At 33.2% G+C, this 18,882-nt stretch overlaps 1 protein-coding gene across 1 annotated transcript in view; it reads left to right on the top strand.

Moving 5' to 3' along the window:
* The window catches only part of CSMD3 (CUB and Sushi multiple domains 3), a 611,488-nt gene that overhangs the window by 138,280 nt on the left and 454,326 nt on the right, over positions 1–18,882 (top strand). Inside the window, 1 exon segment of the mRNA XM_032131786.1 lies at positions 16,493–16,687. Coding sequence (XP_031987677.1) covers positions 16,493–16,687 — 195 coding nt within the window.

Below are 18,882 nucleotides of genomic sequence, written 5' to 3'. Positions count from 1 at the left end.
GCAATCAGTATCCTGAAATATATCAAGATCTGCATGATCACTAATGTTGTGAATCTGTGGCATTGCAGAAAATGAAAGAAAAAAAAGAAAAAGAAAGTTTGCACATTAGGACACCATGGCTCCCTTATTTTTTCATTACCAAAGTTACATTTCATCACGAAAACATCACAAAATACCAAAGCAACTTATTACCCTTCCTCTGCTTCTTGTAGTAAAGAGAACATTGTCACTCTTTTCATTCCTACATTTAGAGAAACCAGACCCTGACTGCCACTTTCCTGCCCATGAGAGTACTTTACCAACTTTCTGTGTAGTAGAATTAACTACTAGTTAAAACCAAGAACTAATGCTTACTAACATCAAAGAAAAAATAAGGGAGGACAGGCATACAGATTATAGTAATAGAGTACAGAAATTTTCAGTTCTGCTGATCCTGCAACAGACCCTCTTCAGTTTTTATTTTCTATTTTACATCCTATTTAACATGCTTGAAACATGGAAGTATGTGCATCTCATAATTGAAATAGTCCCTACTATTAATTAAATATATATATATATAGTGCCCTGAAAATCTCCTGCTGTTGCCTGTAGAAGCCTTCATGTCTGTGGCAGCAGGCAGGTAGCAAGTTGCAATGAATAGCCTGATGATAATGAGAGAGCTACAGCAAGTCTTTGTATGTCTCAATTTATATGCAAAATCTCTATATTGTCCAGATTGCAGCTCAAAGACACATTTGCAATAGCTCTCCTCAGCTGTAATTTTTCCTTAGAGATAGCACTAAATTATGGGATTGCTAAATTAGTGTTATAATCAGAAAAATAGAAGTAGAATACAGATTCCAAGGAAACCTTTAAAAATGTCATGATACCTTCATGACAATACCAATATTAAATCCAATATCCAAGCCAATTACAGTATGATTAATTCATTCTGCTAAACTATTTTGAAATGAAAGGTATTTTCTAACCCAAGATACAATGCCCTGATAATGTTCTTCATCTTAAATACCATGTTTTATCTGTGATTTCAAGATGTTACCCTGAGTTAAGACATTTTGGAAACAAACAAGTGAAGAAAAAATGGGACTTATCAGCTTTGTAAAAAATAGTTTAGCTAATTACTAAATCCAAAACAGTATTTAAGTAGAGCACCATACAATATAAAGTGTTTTCAAAAGAGCAGTTGAATTATATTTCCAGAATGACAAGGCAGTAGGTTTTGACCAGCAAAGGTTGCTGAAAGCAAGATTGTTGAAAGCCAAAATGCAAATAGACCAAACCCCAAGTAAACCCTGAATTGAGTAAAAAGTAACTCTGAATTCTAGGAAGATGTCATATTAATAAAAATACCAAAGCACCTTTAACAAAATAAAAGCTAATTAATTTCACCAGCTAAATGTTATTCAAATTAAAACCATCTCAAAATAGTTTGACTTCAATCAAAATAGTAATCTCTTTAAGAAATGGTCAAAGACAGATAAGAAATATTTTATGCAACAGAAAAGTTTCAGGTAATAATATATCAATGCATGAAACATATAATGATAAAGTTAATTAACAATACAGACACTTATCTGAATATTTTTCATGTCATATTTAAATGATTAAGTGAATCTTCTTGCCACAGTGTGCCATGTTTACAACATAACTTCATGGACTGCCTCTTCAGAACTGACTTTGAAGACGAGTCTTAAAAATTGTGTTCAGCTTATTTATAGTATCTGTATGTAATATTTAGATTAAGAAACAGCTTCCCTTTGGAATATTGCAGAGTGGATTACTTATCATTATGTAGATGTATTTAATAAAGGGGTGTCATATTTTCTGTTGTTTATAATGTTACACTTTAAAGTTAATTTTTCCCATTTTCCAAATTTTAATTTCTGGGAGGACGTTTTTTCCTCCTGTCTATAAACCTTGAAATGTTTTGTACATTTTATACATTCAAGAAGATCTTGAAAATTTGACAAGGTAAACTTTGTGCATTTTATTACCTTGTCTAATTATGGCTATCACACAGAAAAACTGTAGAGGTCAAGCTCAGTAGGACTGTCTAGGCAACCTCTGAGAGACTGTGGTTATGAAAAGACCAGTTACCAGAAAGACTATGTGTTTTCAAACCTTTGGAATGAAACTTTTGTGCTTTAATGATAAAGACTTCCTCAAACACTGAGAGTGAGATGAGGGGCCTTTCTCTCCTCTGATCCCAAGGATTCTGCTGCTGACACCAAGGACACATGATGCACTGCAAGGCCTATGACTGTTCTAAATGTCAGGAGATACTTCTGGATTAAAGGAGGATGCAATTGAAGAAACTCCTTGTTCTTTCTTACAAAAATTGGAAGATGATCAGCATAATGAGAAGGAATGAAAGAATAAGCTTCTTTTGACAGATTTTTTTAAATGACATTTTTCCAGGCAATCACAACCTCTTTGTGCTTCACATATCTTAAAAATAATTTCTCCTTTCACAATTATTTTTGTTTCCTTGAAAATTATGAAATTCATTCCTATTGTCTAAAATTTATAGCTGAATAAAAATTTCACTTTTATTCCAGTAAGTTTGGTTTCCAGCTATAAAATCATTAGATTTTATAGCAGAGTTCCAAAGGTACATGGGTAATGTGTGTCATCTACCTATAGTATGATTAGCACAACAGATCTTAACTAGTCATTAAATAAGCAGTATCATTCTTGAGAAACTAAAATATGAAAGGTCTTTTAGAAAAAATCCACTATGTGAGCCCTCTAGACATTCTTGTAATTGTGCCACCATCTTCTACTGTATATCTTGGAAACTGTTGACTCATATAATTTATAATCCTCTAAAATGACTTGAGGCTAGTGTGGTTTTAACAAAGAAAACAGATAACCAAAAAGAATAATACCAGAAGGAGCTGATATGAGCATATAGATATATAGATTTGCTTCATAAATTAGGGGGTTTTTATTGTTGTACTTAGAGATGTTATCTTTTCAGAAAAAAAATCTATATTGTTCACGTTCAAAAGGAAAGCTTGTGTTGTGAACCATGTCATATATTCCACATACTATGTGCATACTTGTTAAGGGTAGGGAGATAAACACAATTTCTTAAACTGTAAGCAATCAGGATCCCCTGAATTAAAGAATTTTAATGTGCAGAAATTTGAAAAAGACATTAATTACATTGTCATATGAAGATTATGTAATCACCAATAGGTCATTCAAATGGATCCAGGATTAGTTAGGACTAAAATATATAGAATGGATCCATTATTGATCAGAAATGGATGGAATTTAGGAAAGGATTTCACCAGGAATTGAGGTGATGTATTTTGATTTCTTGAATTCAATAAGTGGATTGATATGTATTTGAGGTTGCCTTGACATCTGTTTCTAACCCCTTGTAAAAAAATTACCCTTTATTCCAATGTTGTGGTGAAAAAGGCCACTTCAGTGCTGTATGATACTGTGACATGTACAAATTGAAAATAGTTGTAGTTATAAACAGTAACTGGCATTTCTGGACACTGCTGATACTTGGAATTTGAGTTTTGGCTATGAGCCAAAGGACTGCAAGGCTGAAACCAGCACTGATTTTTGAAGAGCGAGAATATGTGATGATGCAGCCAAACTCTTGAGGTGTTCTGGGGATTGTTTTCCTTTTATACCACCACGACCAGACTGATCTCAGCAAAGACTGAAGCAGAAAGCAGTGCAGAGAAAAGGATGTTCTTTTCCAAGAAAAGATATTATACTAGTTTGGCTTTGCATAGCCCAAATTACACTTGACCCATCTATTTTCAGGAACAAACTGTGTCTGAAACATTTTCTCTTATCTTTAATATTTAAATAAGTTTCTAAATACAATCCATGTAAACATATACATAGAATTATAGTAAATAATAATAATAATAAGTTTTATTTCTTTATTCAGTCACAATAATTTTCATCAATAAGTAAGTCCTTATTCATGCAGAGCTTGATATCTAATCACATATTTAAGCTTTTGTTCAAACACAACTGAATAACTTAAAAGTTTTAATAGCTAAGTATTCCCATAAATTGTAATTTTGGTGAAAAACTACTTATATCAGCAATGTAGCAATGCAATGAAACAGCTGCTAAGGAAAGTTTGTAACTCCTGATTTTGTTAAATCACTTTATTACCAAATATATTTTATGTCACAAAAGCAAAAAAAAAAAGAAAAAAAAATTAAACAAATAAGAATTTTTATTCTCTGCTCTCAATCTAATTTTTGATGTTACAGAGCTAATCTACCAGAGTTACTAGTGAAGCTTTCTCAACTTTATTTAAAAAATGCTCTTTAAAACTGTGAATGAGGGACGATCACAGTATAAATTTGACATACTAATCTACAATTTATCTCCAGTTTGTAGACCTGATTAATTTAGATATTGTTACCTTTTTAAAACAGTGCTGCTGTCTACAACAGGAGTCAACTCTACCATAATGGTAGACTTTATAATTAAATCCTCCTGTAAATATAACATAGGAAGCAGAAATACACATACTTATTGCAGTTGAGATTATATATTTTTGCTTATGTCTCAGCATATTCTCAGTATCTTTTTGCAAAAGTTCCTGATGTAAGAGAAGGCAGAGCGCTACATTAAAGAAGTGAGAGACTTAAAATGGGATAAACTACTGGGAAAAAAAAAGAGACACAAAAGTATTATCAAAAGTTCCAGTTTATATAAATATATAGATCTATTATAGTAAGAGTTAATAACTCAATTGTCTTCATATAACCTATACGTAGAGGGAAGAAAATATGTTATAATGAAGCCTTGTTTGATCTTCTTTGAAATAAGGTGGATACTCCAGAAATCTCACCAAAACTGGAGTCCTGTCTATGTAGTGTCATACGTCTTTTCGTAAATATTTGATTAATTGATAAAGAATAAAATTCTTTCAGGATTTCCAGATACTCTCCCCAGATATCACAAACATCCGGAAAGTCTGCCAAACTTATTACAGCAGAATGTTGGGCCTAGCATTCAGGGTGCTGAGACACAAATAAGAATTCTGGGCATCTGTAAACTTCCTTGCTCTTGACTCAGTCCTTTTTTCCTTTTTTTTTTTTTTTTTTTGGTTTTCCTTATAGCCTTCTGTTTACATTTGGCCAAGACATTAATTCATAAAACATCTGATAACCAAGTCAATGTTAATTGCAAAAGTGCTTCAATTATTACAGATTTGTCTGATGAAAACAGACTTTTTCCCTGAATTAAAAGACATCTTTCTAAACTTGTTGAGAAAAAAAATTAAAAATGGATAATTCTCCTCATTTTTCTTGTTAACCTTTATTTTGCAGGGGAAAGAGGAGGAAAAACCTGAAATGTTCATTAGTTTGGTAGTGTCTGTCCAACAAAAATGGAAAAAATTAACCTGAAAATAGGGGTATTTGTCTGTTAACTGACACTTGCAGCTTTTTTTGTCCTTATACATTAATGTAGAACTCTATATCACATGATTGAGAGTGTCAGATATAGACCAGAGGATAGATCTCTGCGTATTGCTTACAATTTCACACTGTGTTAACAGCCTACTTGTATAACATATATTTCTTTGACGCTGTTTAGCTCTTCTAACACACCAACCTGTCACTCTTTGAAGAAGTTTTGCAAAGATCTCTACAAGATATATGATCTTTCAGTGAGTTAGCACCACAACGAACACTTCATAAGCTCTGTCAAACAGTGATTTGTGCGGTACTGCAGCAGGCTTTTCCTAGAACATTTTTCTTTTTCTCAATAAAAGCAGAGAATATTGAAAGTATTTAAAAGTAAAAGCTGACAGGGCATTGTTCAAGTCATTTTTCAATACAGAAATACCAGTAAGTTCAGAGACATGACTGTCACAGCTGTTTCAGTATTAACCTGCCATGTAGAGACAGCCAGAGAAACGGTGGCCTACACAGAAGTTTAATGTGAAGTTAAAGCAAATCTTGAGTTATTTTAATGATAATCCTTTATCTCCTTTAAAATTATGACCACTTCAACTCATTCCAATAACAAATTAGTCAAGAGAGGAATGACCCACAGAAGGTAACATGAAGGGATAGGAATAAAAGCAGTTGTTATTCTGGCTGCCAATATGAAGTCTGACTATGTTAATTCTAGATTATATTAGTTACAAAAGGACACTTCGAAGAAAGAAAGTTTATACGTTTACGTCACATGAATTACTTGGCAGTTGCTCTCCTTCGTTACAGCTATAAAATATGATTAAATGCCTTTTACTGCTTATGTCTCAAACCAGATATTTTAAAGCAGGAAAAGCAAAGCAAGTTGTTTGATCTCTGATCCTACAAGACTCAGACTAGAAACGACAAATAACACTTTCTGATATTAAAATGTCTGGGGAGAAAAAATGATCCCCATGATAGTCTGTAGCCCAGAATCAACAGAGTACTGAATCATTCACACTGATATGTTATTTTCTTTCTCATTATTAGAAAGAGAAAGAAGTGTTAATTAACCACTTTTCTTCGAGCTCCACAAAGAATAGCTTATATAAAGCAGTGCCCGCTATGCCAAGTGATACTTGCTTACGGAAGAATGTTGGTACATCAATCAGTTTGAAAGTTCTTTCTTTCTTCAGCCATTTGAAATAATTTCTGCATAACAAAATCATATTTCATCAAACAATACACTGCTTTCGTTCTCCCATGCTTCAGAATTCTGAAAATGTTTTTCCAAATGTGCCAGGGAACTTGGGAACTTGCCTCCAGCATAAGGCAAAGCACACAAATTTTGAGACTTGAGAGATGTTCTCTAAGAACTGCAGAAGCCCATGCAACGAAGGTGATAATAGAATGCTGAACACCAACACGAGGAAGAAATTCTTCACTGTGAGGGTGGTGAGGCACTGGAATAGGTTACCCTACCCAGAGAAGTTATGGATGACCCAACCCTGACAGAGTTCAGGGCCAGTTGCATGGGGTTTTGAGCAACCTGGTCTACTGGAAGGTGTCCCTCCCCATGTTAGCGAACTCGATGATCTTTAAGGTCCAGCCAAACCGTTCTATGATTCTATGATTTTGCGCCCACTTGAGACAAATTTGGAGGAGATTCTAATGTTAACTCTTGCAATAGGAAAATGATAGCATAATGCTGAAATAAAATAACAATTGCAGTTGATTGCTTCTCAAGTGAAGGACATCTGGATACTCATACTAAAAGTGAAAAGGAAATTTGGAATAGGTAGGAAAAGCAGATTTAAATTTTTTGTGTTTGCAGTAGAATGTACCTTTTCTCCCATGGGGAAAGATGACTATTTTGGAAGGTACGATATTGTGGGTGCACATCTCAGTACTGATTCATAAAACAAAATTTTTGTGGAATATAAGATATTCAAAGGTTTTGTGCTTGGTCTTGATGAGTGGCCTGTGGCAGATGTTTATTCACATTTCTATCCATTAATTTGATCATACCCTCTTTCTTGGTTAATGAATCATCATGTAAGTAATTTGGACAAGATCAGTAATGTTCTATTATTTCACCTTATGAAATGGAGTCAATAAGGCATAATGCATTTTGGCACTGTGAAATTATCAGGGTTAGTACCATTAAAAGCAGAATAATGCATATATCCTTCATCTACTATTTTTAAATGTTCTCACATCTGGACATTTTTAATGAAAATTTCATATTATACCTGAGATGAACATTAACCAGAGAGACCTTTTCTAGTAAATAGGACTTCATTAGGTAGCCATCTGCTTCAGACCTTGAATATATGATTGTGTTTAGAAAAAAGACTCTGAGTATAGCACTTCATTATCCAAGGTCTGCATTTTTGATGTATTTCAGAGTTGTATCATAAAAATTTAGAAAAATGGGCAAAATAAAGGAGCTTTACTACTGTTTGTTGTGCACTTTTAACCATAAATTTTCTCTTGCTTAATGTATCAACAGTGTTTTCAGCTATATTCTGAGCACATGATCTTTGACTATAGTTTGATGTAAGCAAAAGGGATTACACTTCCATCCTAATCTAAAGTGGAGAATTCATTTCAGTATTTTGATAAAAATATTTTGGATCACCATAAGACCTATTTTAGAATGAAAAATTTTTAGCTCATAGTTTTTCTGCATTACCACAAATTTACATTCTTCAGAGTATGAATAAATATTAATGACGGATATGCAATGTAATAAAACATGGCTAACTGAATAAACTGTAGGGCAGCCATATATAGTATGAAAGATATGCTGTGCACCATGAAGTATTCACAAAAATACTTTAAATGGAAACTTGGAGTAAGGGTTTTAAATTTCAGTTGATGTTCTGAGACCTTGAGACATAAAAGGATAAAGAGTCTGAGTCTTCTAAAAAGATGATTTATTGTAAAAATAAGAGCACTCAGAAAATTCATCCAGTAGTGTCTCAACAAAGGCACAGCCCAACCACCATGTATCCTACCTACTGAGGTGTATTCTCAACCCACCAGTCAAGATGCACTATGGAATATAAAAAAAGACTTCTGAAGAGTTGGGTAATGTCCTCATGACATCCCAGAAAGCTGATTATGACCCTTTGCCATCAAATACGATAAGGGCATTAATTCTATTAAGAAATGGTGTGCTGCAAAAACAACTGTGATAGAGATTTTGGAGAGAACAATGATTTTATCTTCTAAAGGAAAATTATAAACCATAGAACTTTCTAAACAAAAACTAAATTACAGAGCTAAGGCCATCTTTCTTTTCTCAAAATGGCTAAACCAGAAGCATTTAGAACATAAGCACAGGAATATAGATCTAACTCTGTTAACATGTCTCCTGTAACCACTGTTTTTACATGTTTTTCATACCAGCAGTAATAATGGTGGAAGCCAGATTGAAATTTCACTGTAAGAGACAGTATGGCCTTTGAGTAAAAGAAGCATGTAATCAATGAAGTGATCCAATTGCCCCAAACGTTTGGACTTCTAATAGGGCACTACAGTGTCCCCTAATAGTAATTCTACACATAAATATATATACAGCAAGAGATGCATACCAAGTATATGGAATAGATATGAAAATTTGAAATATTCTTACCTCTGAGATGCATACAGGAGGAAATGCTTGTTACTCTGCCAGGTCATACAATAGCTCTGAATGTTTCAGGTGCCACCTAGTGCCCAGTTCTCATGTGTCAAAATCCCTTTCAGGAGAAAACTGGGGTTTTTTGTGCCCTTTTGTGCCACTGTCCAATGACATAACCATGACATCCCATATCCACATTTTATGCTTTAAATTGCAATTTTAAACTCTGAGTGATCCACAGTAGCAGAAATAACTTTCTTTCTTTTTTTTTTTTTTTTAAACAAGTTACAAACTTCAACATACAATAAGTTCTGCCTTTGTGTTAAGACACAACTTGTCAAGAAGGCCTATAGCAGGGAAACCTTGGCTAATAAGCCAGACATGAACCACGACTGATTAGCCATGTCACTGTATCCTCAGACCACACGCTGGTCAGTTCAGAAGACCTTTGCCAACAGGAAGCTGGAAGTGAAGTTACATTCTTTTTAAGGCTAGCCAGCCTCTAATTTATAATAATTTAAAACACAGATCTTCCAGATTATCCTTTGTAACAGCTGAAGAGTCAATTCATTAAATAGCAATGCTTATCAGTGCTCACTGAAACTTCTCTTATATTTCTTATTTTTTCCTTTAGAAGTCCCAGTACTTTTACATTAAATGTGCTATTTTATTCTGTTCTCTAGTTTCAGAATTTCTATTATCTTCATATAAAAACTATGCATCTTCCTAGTATTTCTGTTACACCTTGGAACATAGATGTAACAAAAAATATAACCCTAATTTCAGTAGGAAACTAGATATGATAGTACATAAAATATATAAAATTAATGACTTTTATTTGACATATGTATCTATTTATGTGGAAATGCAGTCTATATAATACCACACAACTTGTTTGTGCTATGACATCCTCCTTCAGTGACAAAATTGATTTTTTCTAAATTCAGTTTGCTTTTTACATATTCGGTTACTGTAAATTCTCCAGGTAAGAACAGCCAGTAACAATGCAACATTTATATTACCTAGCATAACGTAAAATCAGGTGAGGCATTGAGGCTAAAGTGGAATGAAAATATAGTGCAATGATATAGCTGTTGCCATAATATTTCAGAAATTGAAACTTAAATTATTTTATAAAACTCTAAAAGACATAGTAAGAAGTACATATTTCACAAGGATTATCAATGCAGTATAAATTTTAGGATTATTTTTTACTTTAGATTGTCCTGGGCTCTGAAATAATCTTTTTTTTTTGGTAGTTACAACAGCCTCTTCCCAGATGCCTCCAGAATACAGCCATATTAAAAAACTACTTGGAAAACCCTACAGTCTAAAAGGAACAATCCCATTGTGACACATACATAGGCATATCTACACAGCCTTTGCATCGCAGGCAGGGTGCATGTATCTGGACTTCATCCACCTGAGAAGCTGAACAACTATCACATGTGGAAGATATAGTATCTCAGGCTTCAAGTTACACTGATTTGATGGAATAGTTTGATAACAGTGTGGATGCAGCAATCTTTGTGGTACTTGCAGCTCTACACTCAGGCCAAAACTTCATGCAATTTCCAATGGTCTTCCTCAGTCCATGCACTACATGCATTTACCTTCTGACCATACTCGGGATTTAATTCGTACCCTAAGAAGCTGAGCAGGAATTTACTGCAGCTAAAGCTCTATTTAAGTGGAATTTGGTAAATGCAAGTAAGTGTGGCTGGTGCTGTTAACTACAGCTTTACTAACTCTTTGGTACTTGCCTGCTTGTCACTCCCTTCAGGGAGCACTTTAGAAGTGTATCTGATAGGGAAATGTCAGATTTAACTATACCTACTGAAGCATGTAGTCATCATTCTGCTTGTTTCACTTGGTTCCAGGTTATGCTGTACTGTGGTTAAATTAGTGACTGCCATTATTTTTTTGCATGGTCCTTCAGCTCTCTAGTGCTGTTCTGCATTTGCAGCTGATTTAAACAGATATTCTGAACAATGTATTGCATGTGAAGGGAATACATTGCAAACCCTGGACCATTTATTGCATTACATTTGTCATGCTCACTGTATTTATGTTACTACAGTATTGTAATTATCCCTTGTTCTTTTCACATATCCTGGAGATTTTTTTTCTGTACTTCTTGCTGTTCCCTTGCTTGTAGAAGAATTATGTTAATGCAGTTCTAAATTAATGCTGAAAGAAGTTTGCTCATTTAAAAATAGCATATGACTTTATGCTATAAATAGAAACATTCTTGTCTTACTGGCAAGGAAGACAAATCCAGTGATTGTTTCAATGTATTTTGAAACAAAATCAAATTCAGTATAAAAATCTACATATAAAGTTCCCTCAAGACAGGGTCCTCTGTCATTTTTTGACATGAAAATAATTTCAAAAGGAAGAAAAAAGCAAAATTAAGTCATTCATTAAAAAATAGGTAAGAAACTGCAATGTAATTAGCTGTATTATCTTTAGTGAATGGTAGAGATCCCTAGTGAGGTTACTATTGCAGATATATTTACCAAGAAAGAGCAACTAGAATAGGAAAGGAAAATCATTCTTTTCCTTTGGGGAAACAATACCCCAAACATCTCTCTCTTGCTTGCCTATTTATAGTTAGACACAAGAATATGACAGTTTCTTTTGACTGATCTACAAAAAAATGCAGAAATTAAAAGAAAAGCTTCAGAAAAGTTTAGATTGTTAGACAAACATTTTCTGTCACTATTGTCGACAAAAGTGAATTTCAGAATAGTGATTCTTCATTCTGCACTTGCATCTTAAGGTGACAGATTTGATGGAATCAAGGCATGACCATTTTTGTTGTTGAGCTTCTAGAAAGGAGAGACCTGGATTTTGGGGGAGGGAATTTTTTTAAATTCAGTAAGTGTTTTAATAGATCTGTGCTGTTTGCAACAGATTTTTCAAAGCATTCATATATAATGTGTCTTTACTCTCTGAATCCTACATTTTTGTGCAGTTAAATTGACAGTTCAATACTAAGTTTTCCATTTTTTTCCTTCACTGCACTCATATTGACTTCTCCAAATTTTTCTTGTGGTTTCCCTCACTCTGTAATCTCAAGTGCAACATCCATGTATATGTATATTTCAATATGTGTGTAGGAAGACAACAGTATTCCTAGACTCATCAGTTAATTCTTCTAGTTCCTACTAGATTTAAATCTAGACCATGCTTACTCACATATTCAGAGCACTGTGAATGAGGACAGAATAGAAAGTAAGCAAAATATAAGTTTTGAGAAAAAAGACAAAATATTATAAGTTGGAAGGTATGTATCTAAGTTACCTTTTTAGTTTATAAAACCTTTGGGAAACTATGGGCAATAAAATAAACTATTACAAGATTCAATATAATTTCATTTTGGACAATGGAATTTCAGGCTACTTCTTATTTTTACAAAGACATCACCTGTCCTAGTATTTGGGACCTTTAGAATGTATAGCTCTCCCTATAGCCACACACATACTACATGCAGCACTTCTGAAATCAGCCTTGAACCTTAAATATGAAAGCATTCTTGCTTGTCAGTAAGTAAGAGGACATATGTGCAGCTTTTCCAAGGGATATCCATGTACAGACATATTCTAATATTTCCAGTACATCAAGTCCTGTTCCAAATGACAACTGGAGTGGTCCCCAGAATAACGTATTCCCTGGGCCGTGTTCATGTTTTTATGGCAGAGGAATTACTGTTTGGAGTAGTAGACACAAGTGAACAAGCAGTCTAGGACTGGTACCATGCAGTAATAGGGGGATATATCCAAACTGGGAGTGTAGGGATACCAGGAGTATTTAATTTCAAAAGTACTACATGGAACAAGGATTATGTATTGGGATATTACACTTATCTTTCGATAAGTGAGTACTCATGAAGATGTACGTATTGACAGCGCTTCTCATTTTATTTTGGGAAAAATGGGAGCATAATGATTTGCAATAGCTGCAAACAAAAACCATGAAAATATATTGATCAACCCTTTAAAAAAGAAAAAATTATTTATGTTCCAAAATTTATAATAAAATACTGTGTGAAGGACATTAGTATTCATAACTAAGCTTAATGGAATGCAACACTATGACAAATGCCTTTATTACTGGAATGTGTGGATATTTAGGCATCAAATTATAAATTTCATGTTTAAACATTTTAGGGAGGATAGTGCTACTCTTGATTTCATAAATATAACAGAAAAAAAATTTCCTGACTTAAAATCTGAATAAAAAGCAAGTACATTTGAAATTTCCATATCTGGTTCTGCTTTGTTTCTCAAGTGAATGCTGACAAAGGGGGTCTAAATTTCTGCTAGCCTTGTTTTTTGAAAAAAATATCAGAAATAAATTATATTTAATGTTGTTTAATTTGAATATCTTATTAATTAGTATCTATAAGTGGCTGAATTTCTGCTAATTAAAGTCTTTAAAGGAGTGTGTCCACTCCCAGATACATTTTACTCACAGCTTTTTAACAGAATTTCCATTGACATTAATAAGAATTAATTCAATAAAAACTTATTGAACAGCACAAATTTTAAGCATCACGATTTACCATTATGTAAAAAAAAAGAGGACAAATATGTTCATACATACCTTGTTTACAAAATTAAATCTAGGACAAAGAAAATTCCTGTTTGGAGAAAGATTGAAACAATTGGGACAGCTTGCTTTGAAAAGGAGATGAGAAATAGTACACAAAAATTTTAAAAAAGTGGGAAGGTGAAAAAAATTCAATTATGCTTATTTTCAGAGTACCTGAACAAGGAGAAGTTCAACCAAACTACAAGACAGCAAATCTAAAAGGAAACTTTTCCACCCTTCATATCGTTAGTGATTATCAGAATGTCACTGAAGTCAAGAATCTATGCAGAGCTGAATAAAAATTACAATCTAGTTTGGCAATTCCTGTGTTCTCTGACAGATGACAATCTTAGGGTGACAATCTGTAGCTTTAAATGTCAGGGAGTTGGTAGTACGGTGTCACATTCAGTTTGAAAATAGATACTACCTATCAAAGAAGACAAATGCAGTTACTTGGTGAATTATCTCCCTCTCGTCTCCCAATAAGGCACTTGTATATGTTGAAAATGAAAATACTCATAGAATAAATTAATACACTTAAAAGTGTACAATTTATTTTTTCTACTTTCTTGTCTAGAATCAGGAACAAAATGTCTTGAAGGGTTAGAAGTAGTAGCATACTCCCAGGCCATTTTCATAAAGTTAAAAAGTTAATGAAAAATGCCAAGCATTCCTTTTAGATGAGTCATATAGTATTGAAACTGGAAAATTGGTTTTATTTTAGATGGAGGGTGATTTTTAATTAGTGCTTTAAAATATAATATAATTTCGCAAGAATAAATTGCCTTCTGTGGGTAATTCTTGGTGAGACAGCAGTAAAAGTAAAGGAAGCAATTTTAGGCAGTAACAGTTAAAGGCATTGCTAATCTTTATATTTTTTATTTCAAAGGACAGGGAATCTTTCTGTGACCTTTTTACAAAGCCCTAAGAGATACAGGCTTCTGAAAGACTTCATCTTCTTGGAAAAGTCAAAAATGAAAACACTGTGTACAGGCAGAATTTTCTTGTTAATATAATATGATTACCAAAATCCACAGGATGATATTCTTGCCTTCATTTTGACATACTGTGATGATAAATAACAAATTGAATAGCACTAAAAACTGTTAGAGGATTTAAAATAAATTCTTTTGCACAAATAGGCAGGACTAGCTGCAGCATTGCCTTCTTTGTAGACCTTGCAAGCAGATTTGACGGCAGGGGATTGTTGTTTCAGCACAGAACACTTCAATAAAGCAATGGTAAGAATATCAATTCTTTAGGTGAACTTTGAAGTGACCAAGATGAGATAGGCTACTGTCTTTTGTTTTGTGTCATTGTGCAAGGTAATGAAAGTCAAATCCAAACCCACAGTTTATTATGTAACAGAAAACAGGAAATAGCAGCAATGACATCAGCAACAAATATACATATTTAACATTTCACATCAAAACATGATTGGTATATCAGGTCTTGCAAATGAGCTCATTGTTAGCATATATCTTATATATAGTGTATGTATATGTATGGACATATAGAGAATACATTTATTATTATAGTGGATTCTGCCTTTTAATAATTGTTACATAGCTTTGTTTCATGGCTGATATCAGAAATCTAGTAGTATATCCTAGTTCTTGGTAGTTCTGGGCATTGAAGTTTGAGAATGTAATGAATGCTGTAAGACATACTGATTGTTTTAATAAGCATTTATATTTTTTTTCTTTAATTGAAACCCACTATAACAGCTTAGTTATTTAAATATGTTGTGCACACACTCATGAGCACATCAGGGATACTGAAGAATGATTTAGTCAAATGGAATTCAGGAAAAGAAATTAAAACAATACATACGTACCCCTCTCTTCTTCCATCATTTTCCTTACTTTTTATTTCAGGGGAATTTGGTATGAATCCAAATACAGGTTTATCTGATTTGCCTCTTCCCTGTTAGCATTAAGCTGATAATTGGTACAAGTTTTGAAGAGCTCAGAACGAGATTATGAAACATCTTTTGTTCACACTTGCATAAAATCTATGTTTTAATGTACGTTAACTGAAGGACTTTGGTAGTAAATGACTGAAAATATTGTAATCAAGTTATTTATGATGCTGAAACACCAGTCAAAAGAGTACACAGTTGAGGTGTGAGTACCAGCTACTAAAACTGAACTCTAATTAATGACCTCAGAGATCAGACTAAGAGTGGCCATGAGTCATTTTGGATTCTCAGTGGTTTAAAGCCCTGTATTATAGTACAAGTTACCAGACCTTTGGTATTTCACATGATTAAATTCACTAATCCTTTGCTCAGAAATACGTTACCCACAGTATCTCATCTGTTTTCCTCATTATCTAAAATCTATTAAATCATTAAACAGCTTCCTGCTCATTCTCAGGCTTATGCTTGTTAAAATTTTCTCTTGTCTTGATCAATTTTACTTTTTCTTACAAATTTTGTTCAATTTGAATCTGATGTTCTTTCATGTGTGTATTACAATTTTGTTTATTGTTTTGCATTGGTGTAACTTGAAAGTCAGAAATATATCAAGTTGCTTGGTTTCCTGTTTGTAGGTAATGAATCCTTTTCTATCAATTTAACAAAAAATTTACATGAATATATAGACAGCTGTAGCTTAAGGAAAACTTCATGCTCATTACATTTGGATATGTGGGTACTTAAGCAGATATTAAATACACTAAGTCAGCAATGGATTTTCAGCGTTAAGAGTTGTAGAATACCCATGAAACCACGCTATCTGTCCAAAGATGCCTTAATTCATGTGTTCTTTTTTTTAAGAAAAATGAAATATTTATCTATGAAAACATTTAAAGTATAAAAACATTTTAAATCATAAATATGTATCTTTTCCAGAATTACAGAGTAGCTCCTGTGGCAATCCAGGAGTTCCACCAAAGGGTATTTTGTATGGTACAAGATTTGATGTTGGTGACAAAATCCGATACAGCTGTGTAACTGGATATATTTTGGATGGACACCCACAGCTTACTTGCATAGCCAACTCTGTCAATACAGCATCGTGGGACTTCCCTGTTCCTATCTGTAGAGGTAAGAGAAATCCTACAGTAATGTTCTTGAATATATGCATTAGTACTAACAATTTTTAATCTCTGGATTAATAATTACATTTTAAACTATGATTAAAGAACCCCACTTTTAAATATTTTGATCTCTTGCTCACATATATGATGTATCTCAGCATTTATACCTACTAATTTTACGGTCAATATTCTACTAAAATTATAGTTATCATTTATTTTAAATATATGTTATGTAATAAGAACTAGAAACCTAGTAAAAAGTAGAAGATAAATGTCTGTGTACAACATACTTGCAACTATGGGAATGTAGATTTGGCATCTGTTAGTACTTCCTAAGGACTGACTTTTTGTCTAGTACTAACCTGGCTATTGAGCAAACAGAAATGTGAAACTGTCAAAACAATTGTGCAACAGGGTCTTACCTCATTGTCATGTTTGATTATCTTAAGATTTCTATATAGGATATCTCTTGTATTATAACAAATATTGTAGGTCAAATCCTTTTCCCCTGCTCATATTAGAAATATAGCAGCAGTAGGGAACCTTGTATTATGGGTAAATCTTATTTTCTGAGAGAAATATTGTTAGAGAGAAATAATGTTTGCAGAGCAACAAATGGAGGTTGTGCTGACCAAATGAAGGCACTATCACTACTATACACAACCATAACCAATAAAGATAGTATTTTGACGAAACATTTCTGTCAGACAACCTTGAGATCAGTTTCTAGTTTTACAGGTTAATTTTGCAAATTGCAACCTTTTTATTTGTAAAAAACCTTGGTGAAATATTGCAGAGGGTACAAAAACTTTCCAACTGAAATTACCATTCTAATAAATACAGATTGGTTAAAACATGTTTAACCAGCACTGCAAAGAAGTAACTATGTATGAGAAAAGTGTGTCATTGGAAATACCCTACTTTCATTTCCTGTTGCTGGCTTAGAGCTATTTAATATGTTTATCCATGGTCTTGAAAAAATTAGAAATTTATTTTTAACAATACTATTTCCCAGTAAAAATATTTATAACTGCTCAATATTCCTCTCCTACTTCCCAGAAAAATGCTCGCTGATAATGAAGGAGATAGAAAATCAAGGCATATATCCAACTCTTGTTTTCACAGATGAGAATGTAAAAGATTTGATGAGAATATGCTAACCTGCAAAAGACTTATTTAACAAAATAGAAGTCTAATGGGCTCAATTGCAGACCATTGTTCAAATTCTCAATCTGCCAGTTTTGAAATGAATTGGCATAAAAATTGTGTTTTTAAATGAGTTACACATTCTTCTTTTTGATACAACATTTTTCAGGAGATGTTTGGATATGTTTTGGTTTTGCTCCAAGGGGAGGTTAAAATATATTGTGTAAATTTGAACTGGTATGATAAACTCCCAAAGTAACCCCATGGTTAAACATTACTAGTGTGTAAGCAGAAGACTACTACATGAGAATATGAAAAACGTGTTTTTAAAACTCATAATTAGAGAGGTCATTATTTGAACAATGTCATTTCTTAAGGCAAAATAAAGTTAACAAAAGGATTCATAAAAAAAGGGAACAAGTTCTGTTAGATTTCAAAATTGTCATTTTGCCTAGAGACTGAAGGAACTCAAACTTTTCAGTGTATGTGAATGAGGATCAAGAAAATGGCTTGATTTACTGCAGAAACTGATGCAGAAGGGAAACAGGCTTTTTGAGAAGACAATTCTCTAATCAGTAGCAGTGAGGAAATTAAGAGGTAAAAGCTTGATGAATAAAAATAAAAAAAAACCCCAAACTACATATTTTAATAGTGGTGGTTACAAATTACTGAAACTTAAGAACGTGACAGATTCTTGATTTAAGTCTTAACATAATGGCTTAAAGCCTTAATGTACAAATTGCTGTTAAGGTATTTTTGGGCCATGTCCAATAAAAGAAAAATAACCAATTATTTTCAAGAGTTCCTTCTATGAATCAATGTTTTATATCAGAAACATCTAACTTTACATATAAAATGGACCCCTGTGATACCATTCAAATGAATCTCTCCAAATTTTGCCTAATACAATTATCCAACACAGAATTCTGCAGAAGGTTGCTAAATGTGATACTGACTAATGAGCTTCTTATCTCTTTCTCACTGTTTGCCGGACTCCCTTTGATTAAACACTCATCCTTAAAGATTTCCTGTGATAAATGTCTTATTGTTCCCTAC

Source organism: Corvus moneduloides, chromosome 1 (genome assembly GCF_009650955.1).
Source record: "Corvus moneduloides isolate bCorMon1 chromosome 1, bCorMon1.pri, whole genome shotgun sequence".
NCBI lineage: Eukaryota > Metazoa > Chordata > Aves > Passeriformes > Corvidae > Corvus > Corvus moneduloides.
The sequence above is the reverse complement of the archived record's forward strand: the minus strand, read 5'-3'. Positions and strand labels throughout refer to the sequence as shown.